The sequence below is a fragment of the Chaetodon trifascialis genome, chromosome 15, assembly GCF_039877785.1.
Source record: "Chaetodon trifascialis isolate fChaTrf1 chromosome 15, fChaTrf1.hap1, whole genome shotgun sequence".
Taxonomy (NCBI): Eukaryota; Metazoa; Chordata; class Actinopteri; order Chaetodontiformes; family Chaetodontidae; genus Chaetodon; species Chaetodon trifascialis.
In genome coordinates, this window is record NC_092070.1 from 5,200,895 (window position 1) to 5,217,432 (window position 16,538).

A 16,538-nucleotide genomic window follows, 5' to 3' on the forward strand; every position below is an offset into this window, starting at 1 on the left:
TACTGGACCTGATGACAACAGTAAATATTTCCCTGATTGCAAAATATAGCTAAATAATTAACAATCGAAGCTTGGAGCAGTTACAAAAAAAATCTGCGATGTGATGACAGATAAATAACGCGGAGGTATAGCCAACAAAACACAAGGGTTATATAAAATAAAATGAAAGCTGAGAACAGATGAGTAACTCACTACTGATGCTGCACAATAATCCAGTAAAATACTGTACATTAGTGGTTCAATCAGTGCATAATTCAATTCAATTCAATTCAATTCAATTTTATTTGTATAGCGCCAAATCACAACAGAAGTTGTCTCAGGACACTTTCCATATAGAGCTGGTACAGACCAAGCTCTTTTATCTACAAAGAAACCAACAATTCCCCCATGAGCAAGCACTTGGCGACAGTGGCGAGGAAAAACTTCCTTTTACCAGGCAGAAACCTCGAGCAGAACCAGACTCTGGGTGGGCGGCCATCTGCCTCGACCGGTTGGGTGAGAGAGGAAGAGCAAGAGAGGGAGAGTGAGACAGACAGACAGACAGACAGACAGACAGACAGACAGACAGACATGCAGTCACAGTAACAGTGACAGTGGATGTAATAACAGCAGTAGCAGTTGCAGTGGATGTCAGGCAGGGCCAAGGCAGGAGACGCAGCTGTCATCCACAGTCCAGATTCAGACACTGTCCATGGGAACCTGCAAGACGACAAAGCACAGAGACTCCGGGGAAGGAGCTGAGTTAGTAACACGCCAAGGTAGGACATGAGAGCGTGCGGATGGAGAGGGACAGAAGGACAGAGGAGCTCGCTGTATCTTTGGATGTCCCCCGACAGTCTAATCCTATAGCAGCATAACTACGGGCATAATGTTATAATAATGTTATATGGTGAGGTCAGGTGCACAATCACTAACACTCTGACACCAAAACATCCATTGACTGGCCATTCATAATCCATTAATGCAGTTTTTAACATGCACATTGTAAATTTCATTGTATATATTGTTTATTGTCTCATCATTCCTTCCATATAATGTTTATTGTTTGTTTTATATTTTTGTCACTATTTAATATATATATGCAAAGATTTTTCTCCAGGGAGCAATAGTCTTATTTTATCTTAACCTATAATAATATATCATGATTTATTTATCAGTATTTCATTTTTTATTGTGGATCTGCTAAGTATGAACTAAAAGTATCAAATTACTGTACTGAAGTGAAGTAAAAAGTAAGAGAAAATGCTAAATGCAACACTTTCCACCACTGGTTAGCGTGCCTGCAAGGTAGCCATCAAATCTGAGGAGAAATCTTCCAAAATGTGCTTTAAAAAGAGACATTTCTCTTTTTTCTTTCTCAAGAAATACTAATATTTATAGAAAGTATATTTATCTTTTCCATTTTTTATATCAAAATTTCTTTTTTCTCTTCAATTTATTTCTTTACTTTTTCTAAATATCCCCCTTTCTATATTTGCTTTATATTCTCCTTCCTTCTTGATTCTGATACTTTTATATTTTAAATTAAGTAAAATTAAAAGTCCAATATTTAAATGCAAGACTTTCACAGTTTTGTAGTATTTCTACACTGTGGTGCTGCTCCTTCTACTTCAGTAAAGATCTGAATCCTTCTTTCAACACCGACTGTACATGAAAAGATCAGATGCTGCTGCTGCAATAAATTAAGAAACAAAACCTTCAGTGCGAACATCATTGTTTTTATTCATCCATCTAATCAAGATCTTTCCACATTAGTGGCACACACACACACACACACACACACACACACACACACACACACACACACACACACACACACACACACACACACACACACACACACACACACAAATCATCAACCTGTTGCATCCATTCAAATCCCCTTGACCATGTTTCTCATTATGAGCTGGAACAAAAAAAAAAGTTCCAAACAATCAGCACACACACACCACCTGCTGCATAACCAAACAGCTGAAGCCAAGGAACTATAAGATGGAGCAAACATGGAGAAAGAGACAGCGACAAGGAATAGAAGAAGAGCGATGGCTCACAGAAAAACCGAAGGAAGCAAACTTCTTGTGACGGGTGAGCTGAGCTTTTCTGATTGTTTTATCAATGAAATGATTTGAAAATGTGACTTTATTTGCATTATTTTTCTGGAATCTATAGAAGAATATTTATTACACTAAAATAAGAAGAGATGCATTTATTTTGCAGTGCTAATACACGATAATACATCAAAACTGATATGTTCTGCTGCTCAAATCACAGATTTCAAACATCATGTAGTTGGTAAAGCCAGAGAAATAAATTATCAGCTCCGTTAACCGACACAGCTCATCACAGAAACTGTATAATAGTAAAAGCAAAATATTGATATCTGCATCAAACTAAAAAAATCCAGTATCAGCTGGGCTACCTACCATTCAAAAATATAGTAATTCAGATCAAAATTCATGACATGGTTCATCAATCATCAGTTGTACATTCTTCAGAAAACAAATGTCTTGGAGAGGATTGTAATGGATACTGAAAAATCATGCTGCAGCGGTGTCATGTTGAAAAGTTGTTACAGCTGCTGGTCAGGATAAGCTGAACTACTGTCAAGGCAAATATAGTAAAATGACCACTTGTAATGTAAAAGAAGTGCCAGGACTGCTGAACCAAAGCTCAGTGGTGTGTTTCAGCTCTGCGTTTCTGCTGCTGGAGTACTTTTGCAAAGCCTACTTCGACTCTGTATGTGCCATTTGACTTTATTCCACAGTTGACTGAAATGTAAAGGAAAAGCTCTGTATCATCTCTGTCATGTGTCAATGCTCTTTAGTGTTGTGTACTGTGGCAGCGTGCAGTGCCGTCCCCATCAGTGACCTGCTGGACCGAGTGTCCCAGCGCTCTGACACACTGCACTCCCTCAGCACCACACTCACCCAAGACCTGGTCAGTAGCTGTGTGTGTGTGTGTGTGTGTGTGTGTGTGCGCATGCGTGCCCATGTATTACTCACGTTGTGGGGACAAAAAAAAATCTGTTTACACAGTCACATGTGGGGACAAAATACAGGTCCCCACGATTTAAATCATTACATTTTAGGGTGCAGACTGAGGACAGGGTTACAGGCTAGGTAAGGTTAGGTTTAGGGTTAGGAATAGGCAAACTGTGGTTATGGTTAGGGTAAGGCTCAGAAAATGAATGCAAGTCTATGTAATGTGCCCACAAGTGATGAAAACCCCCTTGTGTGTGTGTGTGTGTGTGTGTGTGTGTGTGTGTGTGTGTGTGTGTGTGTGTGTGTGCGTGAGTGCACTTCTAGTTTTTTCATGTAATTCCTGTGAATTTTCTACCACTGAAGATTTGGTAAAGCTCTTGAAAGTTCATTACCTTAAGAGGCCATTCCAGTGGTTTTGGATGAATCAGTTTTTACATTTTCAGCCTTCAAGGTAGCCATCATTTCATATTCACTTATGTATCAAACATGCAAAATTTTTAAACTTGCTTTCCATCGCAGTGAATCATTCGTTCGTCAGGCTGGTAGTTCACTGTGATTGTACAGCACAATATAATAATCATCCTCTTTCCTTTCCAGGACTCTCATTTCCCTCCTATAGGCCGCATATTCATGCCCCGGCCCTCAGTGTGCCACACCTCCTCTCTACAGATACCCACTGACAAGGAGCAAGCTCTGCAAGTATCAGTAAGTGCGTTGCGTGTCTTGTTGATGAACTCATCTCACAAATCCAAATTTTTGTGGTGGTGGTGTCAGTCACGACCTGAATGAGGTTTTCTATGAGTGCAAACATTAATGAGCTGTCTCATCTTTTGTGTTAATAGCTAAGTGAACACTGGGTCAAAGCAGTTGGCTTAGATAGGATGCAGGCACAAGCCACGATTTATTTAAGAGAACTTTGTACTGAACAGTACTTTAAAAAATGAGCCTGATTTCAAAATAATGACATGAAAGTAAATCAGTATTTAAATGAATGTGATTTGAAAATTAGCCAACAAGGGGAAAGACATTTTATTTTCACTGTCACATTAATTTTGAGAAATGTGTAGTATTTACTGACCCCTGCAGGCCAACTGTGGAATTACAACAAATTTGGAAGACAGGTCTTTGTCCCATCAGTATCCCTGCAGACTATTGTAATTCATGACACTTTCATTAAAAAAAAAAAAAAAATTAAATACCACCACATTTCTGCATTTTTCTGCATTCATAACACACCAGTTTGATCTCTTGTCTTCACAGTTACCCCTCAGCTTATTGTTTGAACTTATCATTATCTGCCTAACTTACACTGCAGGAGTCAGACCTGTTGTCACTGGCTCGCTCCCTGCTTCAAGCCTGGCTAGACCCCCTGGTAATCCTGTCCACCTCTGCTAAGACCCTGCCTCACCCAGCCCAAAGCAGCATATCCAACAAGATCCAGGAGCTGCAGGAGCACTCCAGGTACCTGGGAGACGGACTGGATATCTTATCTGGCAAGGTGTGAGAGAGATAAAGAAATTTTGTTTTGCTTTTGCTCACATAGAATGTGTTTTAAAAACAGCTTCCCACACCTCCCTCTCACTTTACCTGCCTCCTTTCTCCTGCAGATGGGTCCAACGGCTCAGGCTATCTCCTTTCTGCCCTACAGGGGAGACAATGACATTGGCGAGGACAAGATTTCCAAACTGTCCAACTTCCATTTCCTGCTGTCCTGCTTCCGCCGGGACTCCCACAAGATTGACAGCTTCCTGAAAGTCCTGCGCTGCCGGGCAGCAAAAATGAAACCTGAGATGTGCTGAAGAGTGAGGCAGCCAGCTTGACTCTGAGGGGAAAAGCTTGTATTGTCTAGCAAATATAGATAAAAATGTACTAGAAACCTGCTATCTGAGCTAATATCCTACTTGCTAATTAGCTGGCATTATGAACTTATAGAAGGTGAACATAAGGAGGGGTTACATGGCACACACACAAAATTTTCTTTCCTTTGAAGTGAAACCTTTTAGCCTTACGGTGCTCAAAACACTGACTTTACAGATCCAATTCTCAGTGAACGTGTAGATGTTGAGATAAAGTGTGAAAAACATTCAGATGGATGGAGTTAGCTCTGGTTGATTAAGATAAAAACATTTCCCTTGTACATTTGCAAAAGAGGCCAAGTTTTACTGTAAACAGCTTCCTTATTGACTTGAAAGTCAAAACTTGAAAAGGGTTAAGACATTTCAGGTCTGTAGGGGTGCAGCCCAGTGAATCTAAAGGTTTATACTGTTGATCAGTCTTGCTGATGGCTCATTGGAGGACAAAGAATGGGCCAAATATTTTCCAGATGTTTCCAGCTGGCCTGGCATTATGAACTGACCACACTGTGGTCACATGCTGTGGGAAATCTGTGTGTTATCTCTCCTGTGACTCCTCGTTTTTTTCTTCTACTAAAGATTAATACTCTCAAAGCCAAGCTGCTGAAGGAGCTTTGCAGTGGCAGGCAGGGTTTGACACATGAAATCCTTCCATGAGTCATTCTTTACGCTGGGATGCAGGGCTTCAACAGAGAATAACTTTCTCTTCAGCTCTCCAAATGCTATAGTTTGCCTGATGAAAGCGTGCAGCATTTGCACTTTAGATTTAATTCCACTTTCTTGGAAGCATCTTGCATGTGATGCCTATCAATTCAAATAGTTCTTTAAAATCTGCATATCAATAAAAATCATCTCTTGCACTGTAAAATTATTTATGTCAGTTTTTTATTTACACATGACTGAGTGTTCCCAAAAGAAACATCAGTGGAGTCAGTGATCATGGGAATTACAGTGAATTACAGCAAGTGAGGAAATGATGGGATGATGCCACAGAGCAAAACATTGGACCACTGTTTGTTTTCTGCTTCTATTGAACAGTGAACATGCTTTTTTTAACCAACTGTGGTGGTTCCCTTCCCTTAAAGGTCCTATATGATTTTAACATTAATATAGCAGCAAACAAATCTTTGCTTTGCAAAGACAAAGTGGAGTGATGGTGTCCTGAGCAGAGAGCGAAGTCACGCTCCCTGCAAACCTAATGCACATTTCACTTAATATTTTCGGTAGCTAGCATTAGCAGGATAGCTAGCAAGCTAATGATTACGTTACATGGATTTAAGTTACATGGTAGACGGAAGGAATAGCTCCTTACCAAGCTGAGTATGCTACTAATCCAGAGTGGGGGAAAACAGCATAGAGACAGGATATTTTGACATTCAACTTGATGAATTAAAAGTTCATATCAAGAGATCCAGAGTTGGTGTAATGTACACTAAATTATTAATAGGGCTGGAAATCACTTCAACTTTACACACAGCAAAAAGTGTTGCCCCTGATAATGGTGGTGTCACTACACAGATATCCCTGCAATATGAAATATATTAAAGGTCAGTCAGGTTCTAAACATTATTATGTATCTGCGTAACTGAGGAGGGAAAGCATGATAACAAAGTCATCATGACTTGTTTGCCTGATTGACAAATTGATATAAATGTACGTGAATCAAAGTGAATGCCTTGAGGATGAGCTGAAGGTGGCACAAAAAGAGTTATTCAATTGAAATCACTGAACTGAACTGAAATCAGGCCGCACAGTGAAAGCTTTCTTAAGATGCCTGGCCTCTGGCTTTTTGTGGAGAGGTGCAGGTGGCTGTCGGACGTGTGTGTGCTTCAGTTCAGGCTTCTGCTGTCTCCCTCTGACCTCTCTCCTGTTCCAATTTATGAAGCAAATTTATAAAGCTCTGATACATTCACATTTTTCATTCAAAATGAAATATTTTGAACTCGTGTTGATGCGTCGTTTCGTTAAATCACACCTCCCCAGTTGAATTTGTGGCCACTTTCACCTTTCCAGTGACTTCATGACTCGCATGCTTTTGTCCTTAAATTTAAATAAATATACTAGGAATGAATTTTATTTCTGAACAAAATAAAAGAAATACATCATACAAATGATCAAAATAATGTTTATTTATTGTTTATACCAGTTAATGCAGTATCTGACTCTAACGTGTTTGGGGTGGGGGGTGATGTTAAAATGTGTAATGTGTAATGATGTAAAAACCTGAATGTGTCCTCAGCCTTCTATGAAGATCTATAGTTTTTCTCCTTATCTCTGTCATTGTCTCGGGCCCCACTGACCCAGGTCCCCCAAAAAGCCTCGGCCGGCCCTGCATGCGGGTTTACTTTCCACCACACAGAGCCGCTCTCATGTTGAGCCGCGCCGGAGGCGCACGGAGAGCCGGGAAGCCTTCAGTCCATCCGACCTGTAAACCGACACCCAGTCCACCACATTCACCACCTTCTCCCCTCTGTGTGAGCCTGCTGCAGCCGCTTCTTCGGGCATGAAGAATAAACACAACCAACAGGTCAAGACAGCGACTCCGATCGGACTCGACATGTCGAGCTTCGAGGTGACTCTCCAGCAGCTCAACGATCTGCTGACGGACGACAGCGGCTTCTACAGCTGGCCGACCAAACACTTCCATGAGGTTTACCCGAGGATCTACGTCGGCAATGCGTGAGTCATTGTTGGGATCATTTGAATAACTAAACTGAAATGTTTTCCCACATACAGATGTCATAATGACAGTGGACGTGTCGCCGTTTAATTCAGGTCACGCAGCATAAACAATCTCCACTAATTCTGAATCATTTGACCGCAGTTAACCCATCAATTCCACCCGTAATGATCATAGCCTGTTACACTCTTTATTCTTTATTACTCTATTCATGTGGTATCGATATTATACGACAACTGCGGGAAAACCATGCCTATAAGGTAATAAAAAATATATATACATATATATATATACCTCAAACAACAACAAGGGATCACCTTTAAATTAAATTTAAACACAACTTAAACATTTTCAACAATATCAGGGTCTTAGATGTGCTCCAGAATAATCTAGAAGTAGACTAGATGAATGAATGGCATCATTTAAGGTCATTAGGAAGTAATTGCTGCAGCCCACCACAATGAGACACTAGACACTTTTTTATGGGGAGTTTTTTTTAATTAGGTTACATGGAAAAAGCATTAATTCTTCTGTCTGACAGTGACTCTGCTCACAGACTGTGGAAGCATGTAGGCAGCAGGAGCTGTGAGGGTTATATCAGACAGAGAAGCTTGTTTAATTTTTGAAGAGGTGGAGGAATGTTCTGAAAAGGCAAAATGGAGCAGAGACAGAAGGAGGCAGAGCTGGCAGAGAGGGAGGCTGCTGAGCCTGTTAGTCCCCTGCTGAATGAAGATCCACCGTGCTCTACATGGCAGGCTCTGCAATTAACATGACTGACCTGTCTGTGTCTCTGCTGACATCAGGTGAGTCAGATTGGAAGGAAACACACACTTTCAGGCCAAGACACAAGAGGATAGAGGACACCAGTTTTCACCATTAAAAACAAGCTCATTTCACCTGTTAAGTGCAGCTTCATCAGCATGTCTTTCACAATATACAGACAAAAACATTTAGGAGGCAGACAATGTCAAGGTGCATTCTGGGAGGTGGAGGATCTAATGATTTAGGCTCAGACTAGGAACTTCAAGTCAGGATGTCTGAGCCTATGCTGCTCCCTCTGTCGGTTGGTTGCATTTGCTCACTGCACAAAAACTTCCCAAAGTCAAGTGTGCAGCAGCCAGTTAGCTTAGCACAAACACTGGAAACAGAGGGAAACTGCTAGCCTGGCACTGTTTGAAAGTACAAAATTGGTAAACATGAAGCTGGAGATTGCAGCTGGTTAGCTTAGCTTTGGTTTTTTTTGACTAAGGTTTTCATACAGATGAAACAAAACAGTTCTGATGTGTTAATATGTGAGCATTAGAGGTGCTAGTCAGTGGATTTTGTTACTGGTTGCGGATATCATGCAAACAAGAGAGTGGTATCAGTCTTCCTATCTAACTCTGTGCAAGAATTGAAATGAACATATTTCCCAAAATGTTGGACTGTTCTTAAAGTACATGTAATGTACACTGGAAATCATTTTATCATCAAAAATGTGTTTCTTATAATCCTGCAAATAGTCATACATTACAGCACAGTGTGACACGTCATATAGGTGTGAAAAAACACCTTTAAAATAGAAGAGAGTGAATAAAATGCTGTCTATTATGAATTGCAAAGTATATACAACTTATTTCTTCAACAGGCTGCATTGAAGTGTGAAAATATCTGGATTAAATGGAGATTGTGCCTGTGCTCTCGTATGAGACACATGCATACATATACAGTGTATCAGTACAGTGTTGAGTACAATGGGAATTCTAACTGCTGGAGATGCTTGAAAGCACATGCCTTTCCTACCGAGAAGCTTGTTCAGGATGCTTAGCACTGCACATCAGATTGTTTTTTTCCCACAGCACATCAGTCAATCACAGCTGTTCAACATGTCCTGACGTACCACACTGTATGTCGAGCTGAAACAAGCAAATGTGTGTTCTGAATTTTAAATGGTCTCACCTAAAAGCTTTAACATAGAAACTCTTAGAGCATGGTGAGTCATAGCAGTGTATTTCAGGAGAGAAAGCCTCTTGAGTGCCTCTTTTATTCCACCTGCCCTACTGAAGGAGTCATAATGGACAGAACACAAACACTTGAGTGTGTTATATTGGAGCAAATGTCCTCACAAATATAGGCTGGAACACACAAACGCATCCACGCAGCCCTGTGAAGAGAACATGCGCCCACGCATCGTTCTCTCTGAGCGGCTGTTTTTTGTTTTGATGTATCTGTCCCGCTTCCACCGTGTGGTCTGAAAGCCTGGCAGACCTTTTTTTTTTGTGGAGGCGTGACGATGCCTTCAGTATTAGCACCAGAGTGCATCGACACTATTTTTAGCGCTCTACATCTAAAAGGCAGGAGGTGCCAACTGGTACAGCGATCCCAGAGGATCACAGCAAGAAGCAGCAGATCTCTTCGACACAGCAGCGGATATGTGACAGAACGAGTGGAAGGGAGGCAGAAAAATGAGCTCTTTCATTCCAAGGTGCACCAAAACTAGCACTGTTTCTTACAGCTGGTGTCAGTATATAATGTAATGTGCTTTTTGTTTCAAAATGCCACTTTCCCCATGCAATGCCACTTTTGTATTTTGCCACTTTGTATTTCATGACACTTTACGGCACTACCACGTTCTCATTCAGCCATTTTTAGGTGGCATGGTGGAAACACTATTGTCTCACAGCTAGAAGGTCCCCAGTTCGATTCCCGCTGTGGGCGCTGGTGGCATGTCCTCCACCATGCCTTCAGTACCTGCTGCTCGAGGAAAAAGGGGCCTTTCTGTGTGGCGTTTGCATGTTCTCCCCGTGCTCATCTGGGGTATCCTCCATAAAAATACCCCCACTAAAAACATGCAAGAAGATCTCCACCTGACCAATGGTGACGACTAAGGAACTGGTCCCTGGTCGGCTGGCAGCCCACTGCTGCTGGTCTGTCGTGGAGGAAGGACTGACCAATGATGGTTTAAAAGCGGAGAAAGAATTTCACATATGCATGGCGTGTGCAGTTTCCCCCCCTAACTCCACGTTGTGTTAATTGTGACTAATAAAGGATTTCTTCTTCTTCTTCTTCTTCTTCTTCTTCTTCTTAAGCGAGCAAGCTCGACCACTGCTACCAGATGTAGCCACTTAGTTCCTGTTGCTGCTGCAAATAAACACAGTACACAGACACAGAAATTAATTGTTCAGGCAGAAGGATGGTACAGAACAGTCTGGCGAGTGCCTGAATTAGCTGGACAGGTATACTGTGGGGCTGATGGGTAATGGGGGCCAGGTATGCTGGGAGGAGCTGGGACAGGTGGCTGTCAAAGCTCACCAGCTACAGCAGTTCACCAACTAGCTGTGCAAGTACAGTCACTACATCACAACTTTTTGCCCCGCCGTTCACGTTGGTGAACAGACATTACTTTGTGATATGACCTAAATGGGGAGATGCTATCTAGTTGCATTATGGGAAATGAAAGCTCCAGGCTTCTGGAGCTTGACCCATATGACGGACTAAAGGTCTCGACTTCTGCTGCATCAGTTTTGTTTTTTTCAATCTGTCTCCTGCTTGTTCCAAAACTTACATAATATTGATATTGAATTGCTGGAGTACTGCTTTTAGAGCCAAAGATTTTAAATGTTCACATGCATCAAAAGATGAATGCTTAAGCATAATCTCAAGATGAAGCAAATACCTGTTGCTGCTGGTTAAGCAAATGATTTAGAACGCAGCACTTCTGCTGCTATAGAGCTGAGTGCAGTCAGGCTTTAGTCCAAAAGCAGAAACTATCAAACTGTATTTTGCTTGATGTCACGTTCATTCAACATTAGCAGTGTGTGCAAACTAAGCTGTATAATGTGTGTATTTGTTCTGCCTGTTAATCCGCCGCAGGTTTGTGGCGATGAACGTGATGCGTCTCAAGCGGCAGGGCATCACCCACATCCTGAACGCCGCGGAGGGAAACTCCTTCATGCACGTCAACACCAATGCTGAGTTCTATGCTGGCACAGGCATCATGTACCACGGCATACCAGCCAGCGACACAGACCACTTCGACATCAGCGTGTACTTTGAAGAGGCAGCAGACTTCATCGAGAAGGCGCTGGCATACAAAAATGGAAAAGGTCAGAGGATGATGCAGATTTGAGTTTCTGTGGGGATCTGGTTGCTTTTCTGGTTGTGTTCAGTAAAAACCTCAGTAAAATCTCTGACATTCTCTGAATTTTTAGAATTACTAGGAAGCAAAAACAAGCTAAAGACTTAAAGCAGGCTCGAGAATCATTTTCAAAAATCAAACTAATTATCTGATGAACACATTATTATTAAAAATATTTTTTCAACTCGTGTGTTACTGGGTCAAATACCACTTTGGCAAAACATAGAGGAGTAATCCTGTGCCTGTATCCTAAGTACATACTAATGCTAGGCATGAGTGGAGTAGGTTACATGTTCCCACTGGAATAGCGGATGATAGATGAATAAGTCAGCATGCAGAATAAAAACACTGACTTTTAAGTGTGCTGCTGATAGACGTTATTGTACCTGAATGCAAAGCAGAAGAATAAACAGAGGAGCTGCTCCCAGCTGTGTGACATTAAATTAAACAGCGGATGGTGTTGAGACAGCTTAAGAATGACCTTTGAAAGCAAATAAAAAAAATAATTGACAGTGCATACATACTGTATGGAGAAAGGAAATGGGACACAGAGGGGGTTGTCAATATTAAAGCTGCACTCAGCGAAACTTTAATATAAACAACAGATCACACTGCGCTTAATGTGGGGTTCACTCATGAGTACAGACCTGAAGATACTTAAGTCTGCTGTTCCCCTCAGCTCTACAGAACTTTTTCACCTCTTGTAGCTCTTTGTTTTGGGCTTCTGGCCTTTTAAGTCTTTTCTGATCAGCCCTGCTTCCTTCTGCAACAAGCTGCTTTCATTGGACAAGACTGTACACTGCATACAGACAAAGTTAGCGACAGGCTGGTGAACATTGTGCAGCACTTAGCATCTAAAGACACAAGTATTTTTCTGGTTGGTGGAGATGAAAACAGAGTTAGAAGGAGTGTCTGCTGGATGTTTAAATAGACATGTGCTTGCATACAAATCCTTTTATTAGGCCAATGTCAAAGTTTAGCTTCCGTCGTCTTCTTCCTGCTTGGTAATCACCTTCGCTGCACTAGAGCTGACACAGAAAAATAGTGAAAAAGCTCTAATAAACTTGATAAATGCTACCTGTTTCCCACTAAACGCAAGACTGTGACAAGCTTGTGACAAGCTGAATGTGGAGCATTTAAGAGCCAGAGTTGTTGGAATGAGCATTAAACTGGTGACCAGAAAAACAATGTTCCTCCATTTCTGCTGAATCAATCTGAATTGGCACTAAATGTTAGCGAACCCGTGCAGCTACCACTGCTGTGACTTTGACCAGCTGCTTTTCTTCTGCAGGCAAAGTGTACGTTCATTGCAGGGAAGGCTACAGCCGCTCACCTACGTTAGTCATAGCCTACCTGATGCTTCGCCAAAACATGGACGTCCACACTGCTCTGGCCATGGTGCGTCAGAAGAGAGAGATCGGACCCAACGACGGCTTTCTCAGGCAGCTCTGTCGGCTAAACCAGAGGCTGGATGCCGAGGGAAAGTTCTGGAACAAGTGAGGCAGACGAGGAAGTAGAGAACAGAAGTATGATTAAGTGCACATCACTTTCCTTCACTTGCTCTGTGACATGTTGTGGATGTGGAGAAAGAAGCATTTTCTCTCAAACTAAGGTTGGCAGCACTGAGTGTATGTACAGTACAGAATTATTGGCGACAGCATACACACAGACCTTCAACAGGTACAGTACTTTAATTATGTTCAAACACTGGCGATACCACACGCGTTAATCCAGCTGCACTACATTCACTGAGTGTGTTTACATATGTGTATTCTGAATATTAGATTTTTCTTGGTTCAGGTCAAAGTGACTTTGACTTTGACAGTCAGCATACATTATGTTTCATGTCCTGTACAATGCGTTGTGTTTTCCTGCTGCTCATTGTTCCAGAGAATAATATAAAAGTGGGAAGGATCGCTCATTGTGGGAGCTGGTGAAACAAAAGGTAGTGTAACTGATGTGATTGTCTTATCCAGCCTTCTTTCCCCATCTCCACCTCTCTTCCTCTCTCCTGGCATTGTGTCCTTTTGTCGTGGCCTCACTCCTGCAAACACTGCCAAATCTCTCAGCTGCTCCCACAGGGGACTTCAAGTGGACACTGTGATTTTTCATATTGAATGAGATTTTCAGGGTATCAGAGGATGATTTTAAAACTATGTTTTGTCTAATATGCTCAGTATGTTTTAGAAACCTGCACAATCTTAGTACCTATATTGTACTCACATCTTGAAGCCTGCCTCAGAAGTATGTCTCAGTGAAAATGTGGTCTTGCTGTTATGGTGCTGAATAATGAATAATTCTTGATGCTATTTCATAGAGTAAGATGATTCAGTTTTCAATAGGAACATTAAGCTGGTCTGAAACAGTATATGACTGAAACAGCAAAGGAACCAAGGAATGGTTGGCATTCTGGGGAATATATTACTCACTTTTTTTGCCAAGAGTTATTAAGAATATGATAATTGATACTACTCTCAAGTAAATATGTAGCTATCATCAGCAGCCGGTTAGCTTAGCTTAGCTTTGCACAGAGTCTGGAAACCTGGGAAAACAGCTATCCTGACTCTGACCAAAGGTCACAAAATCTGCCTACTAGCACCTGTAAAGCTATTTAACTTGTTCTATCGCACCTGTCCAATCCGTCCAAGAAACAAAAAGTGCTGGACCGTTTGTTGACGGGCTCAGTAACATCTACTATCCCCTTATTTTTACCGTGCTTACGTATAAACAAACAAGATAAAACGTGAATTAGTGAGCTTTAGAGGTACTGATTGCCTTCAGAGAGAGCCAGGCTAGCTGTTCCTCGCTATTTCAAGTGTTCAGCTAAGCTAACAGGCTACTTCCAGTCACTTCATACTTACTGGACAGACGTGAGAGTGGAATCCATTTCTCTCATTTAACTTTTGGCAAGAAAGCGACCAAGTCTGTTTCCCTAAACATCAAACTAATCCTTTATTGTCAGCTTGGGGAGGCGATGTGTCTCACAGTCTTACATCAAGCCATTCACTCAGTCAGGTTGCTGAGGGTATGTGAGCTATAACTTCATGCCAGATGATCTGGGGAGTGAAACCAAACCATTAAAGTGTGATTGTAATTTAAACACTGCCAGAATGTGACGTATGTTTGTCAATGACCTCAGTATTATTAGATAGTGTCTCAGCCAACACCTTTTGCACATTAGTGTGTGTATGTCAGAGTATATGCAGTTTTATATTGTACAGCAGCATGCTTTGTAATATACATGTGAGCCAAAGTTGTTGTTTCTATTCCTTTGTCAGCACAGCTGTGTATCTCTGTATAGTAACTGAATCATTATTGAGTGTGCATTATTTGTCACAATGTGCATTATTAATCCTGTAACTTGTGAATCATCATGTGCATTACTGAGTAGGATGTGAAGTAACCGGTCATGTCAGTAGGCTTTCATTGAGTCTCACAGATTATGACACTGCTTATATCAAGTGCACTTTATCGAATGACACTTGTGATTGTTGTTGCCCTCTTTTCATACATTCAGTAATAAACAGAAATTGACATGGCTGGTATGCTTTCTTTTAACATTAAGGTTTGTTGAGGTGACCTTCAGCACATACTGAGTACCAGACAAAGTAAGCAGATTGCTTACTGAGATATTAGTTCATCAAATTTATTTCAACTTCAGGGAACAGCTACACTGAAGGGAAGGCAAATGTAACTTTAGTCAAGGATAGACGTGACAACTAGTTTGAGATGGATTTGACCCTCTTGCTTTAGCTGTGTAGTTACAGTTCGGTTTGATTTTTAATAGTTTTTCCATTGCTGCACCTTTAATGTGATGTTTTCTTTAAAAATATACACTATTGTAAATATACATATATAAGTATAGAGAGAGAGAGAGAGAGAGCGAGAGAGAGAGAGAGGATGTAAACATTGGACAAGTTTGGACTAGATATGCAGTGACTGCATTTTTAATGGCAGCACAGTGTGATAGATTGCTGGTAAGTAGTCCCTTCGTCCTGCAGAGGGAGCAGTGGGACTACTTTTGCAGTGCCAGTGATGAGCAGGGTCACCAGTTCAAACTGCAAGCTCCCATCAGCATCACAGCACTGTACAACTATTATAAGCTTCAGCTACAGTTCAGGCCAACATTCTGTTTTTAGACTGATGCAACTCCACCAGAGTAGACTCTATATTACAATACATCTAAAATGCTGTACATCTGCTCATATAGGATTTAAAGGGGCAGCCCAACCGAACTGGAGCATGAAGATCAGTTCATACAATAGTAAACAGCTGTATAATGTCTTCTGTGGCTCTGGAGATGCTTTGTCAAGCCTGACATAACTACCACCTAATGATAGCATGGGGCTATGTTACAGGTTTGGGCATGGATTTAAAAAGATGTGACCATTCTAGGCAGTCCAGAGATATATGCTACTGAGATGCATTATGGGATCCAGTGTTGTAGAGCTCAATATATATAAAACTTTAAAGGCTTCTTACCGCAAGGGAATGGGTCTGACATGAACACACACACACACACACACACACACACACACACACACACACACACACACACACACACACACACACACACACACACACACACACACTTTTGCTGCTCTCCGGCCTTTTTTGGTTTTGCTTTCCTCATTGGCTAAAAGTGAGAAGGCCTCTGTTGGAAAAACACCATGTCACACACTTCTGTGCACCAATCAGGGTTTAGTGACATTTGAATCTAAGCATGATGACAGTTTGTCAAAAAATGTCCGCTTCTGTTGTCAGACCAATCAATCAAATCAAGCCACACATACACATTCCTGATGGAGCAGATTAGCTGAGTTCTTGAGTGTTGAAGTATAATAAGTGAGGATGCTTTTGATGAATGTTACTTATTTAACCATGAATATTTTATATATGGAAAAAAG

At 41.4% G+C, this 16,538-nt stretch overlaps 2 protein-coding genes across 2 annotated transcripts; both read left to right on the top strand.

The window, feature by feature from the left end:
* The first annotated feature begins 2,023 nt into the window (after positions 1-2,023).
* Positions 2,024-5,698, top strand: prl (prolactin). The gene is made up of 5 exons (XM_070981007.1): positions 2,024-2,085; positions 2,825-2,937; positions 3,579-3,686; positions 4,297-4,479; positions 4,589-5,698. Exons 1-5 carry the CDS (start codon positions 2,043-2,045, stop codon positions 4,778-4,780), a joined length of 639 nt encoding a protein of 212 aa, XP_070837108.1. The 5' UTR covers positions 2,024-2,042; the 3' UTR covers positions 4,781-5,698.
* Positions 5,699-7,206: 1,508 nt separating this feature from the next.
* LOC139343289 (dual specificity protein phosphatase 3-like) lies at positions 7,207-15,170 on the top strand. The gene is made up of 3 exons (XM_070980823.1): positions 7,207-7,513; positions 11,367-11,599; positions 12,923-15,170. Exons 1-3 carry the CDS (start codon positions 7,338-7,340, stop codon positions 13,129-13,131), a joined length of 618 nt encoding a protein of 205 aa, XP_070836924.1. The 5' UTR covers positions 7,207-7,337; the 3' UTR covers positions 13,132-15,170.
* Positions 15,171-16,538: the final 1,368 nt, after the last annotated feature.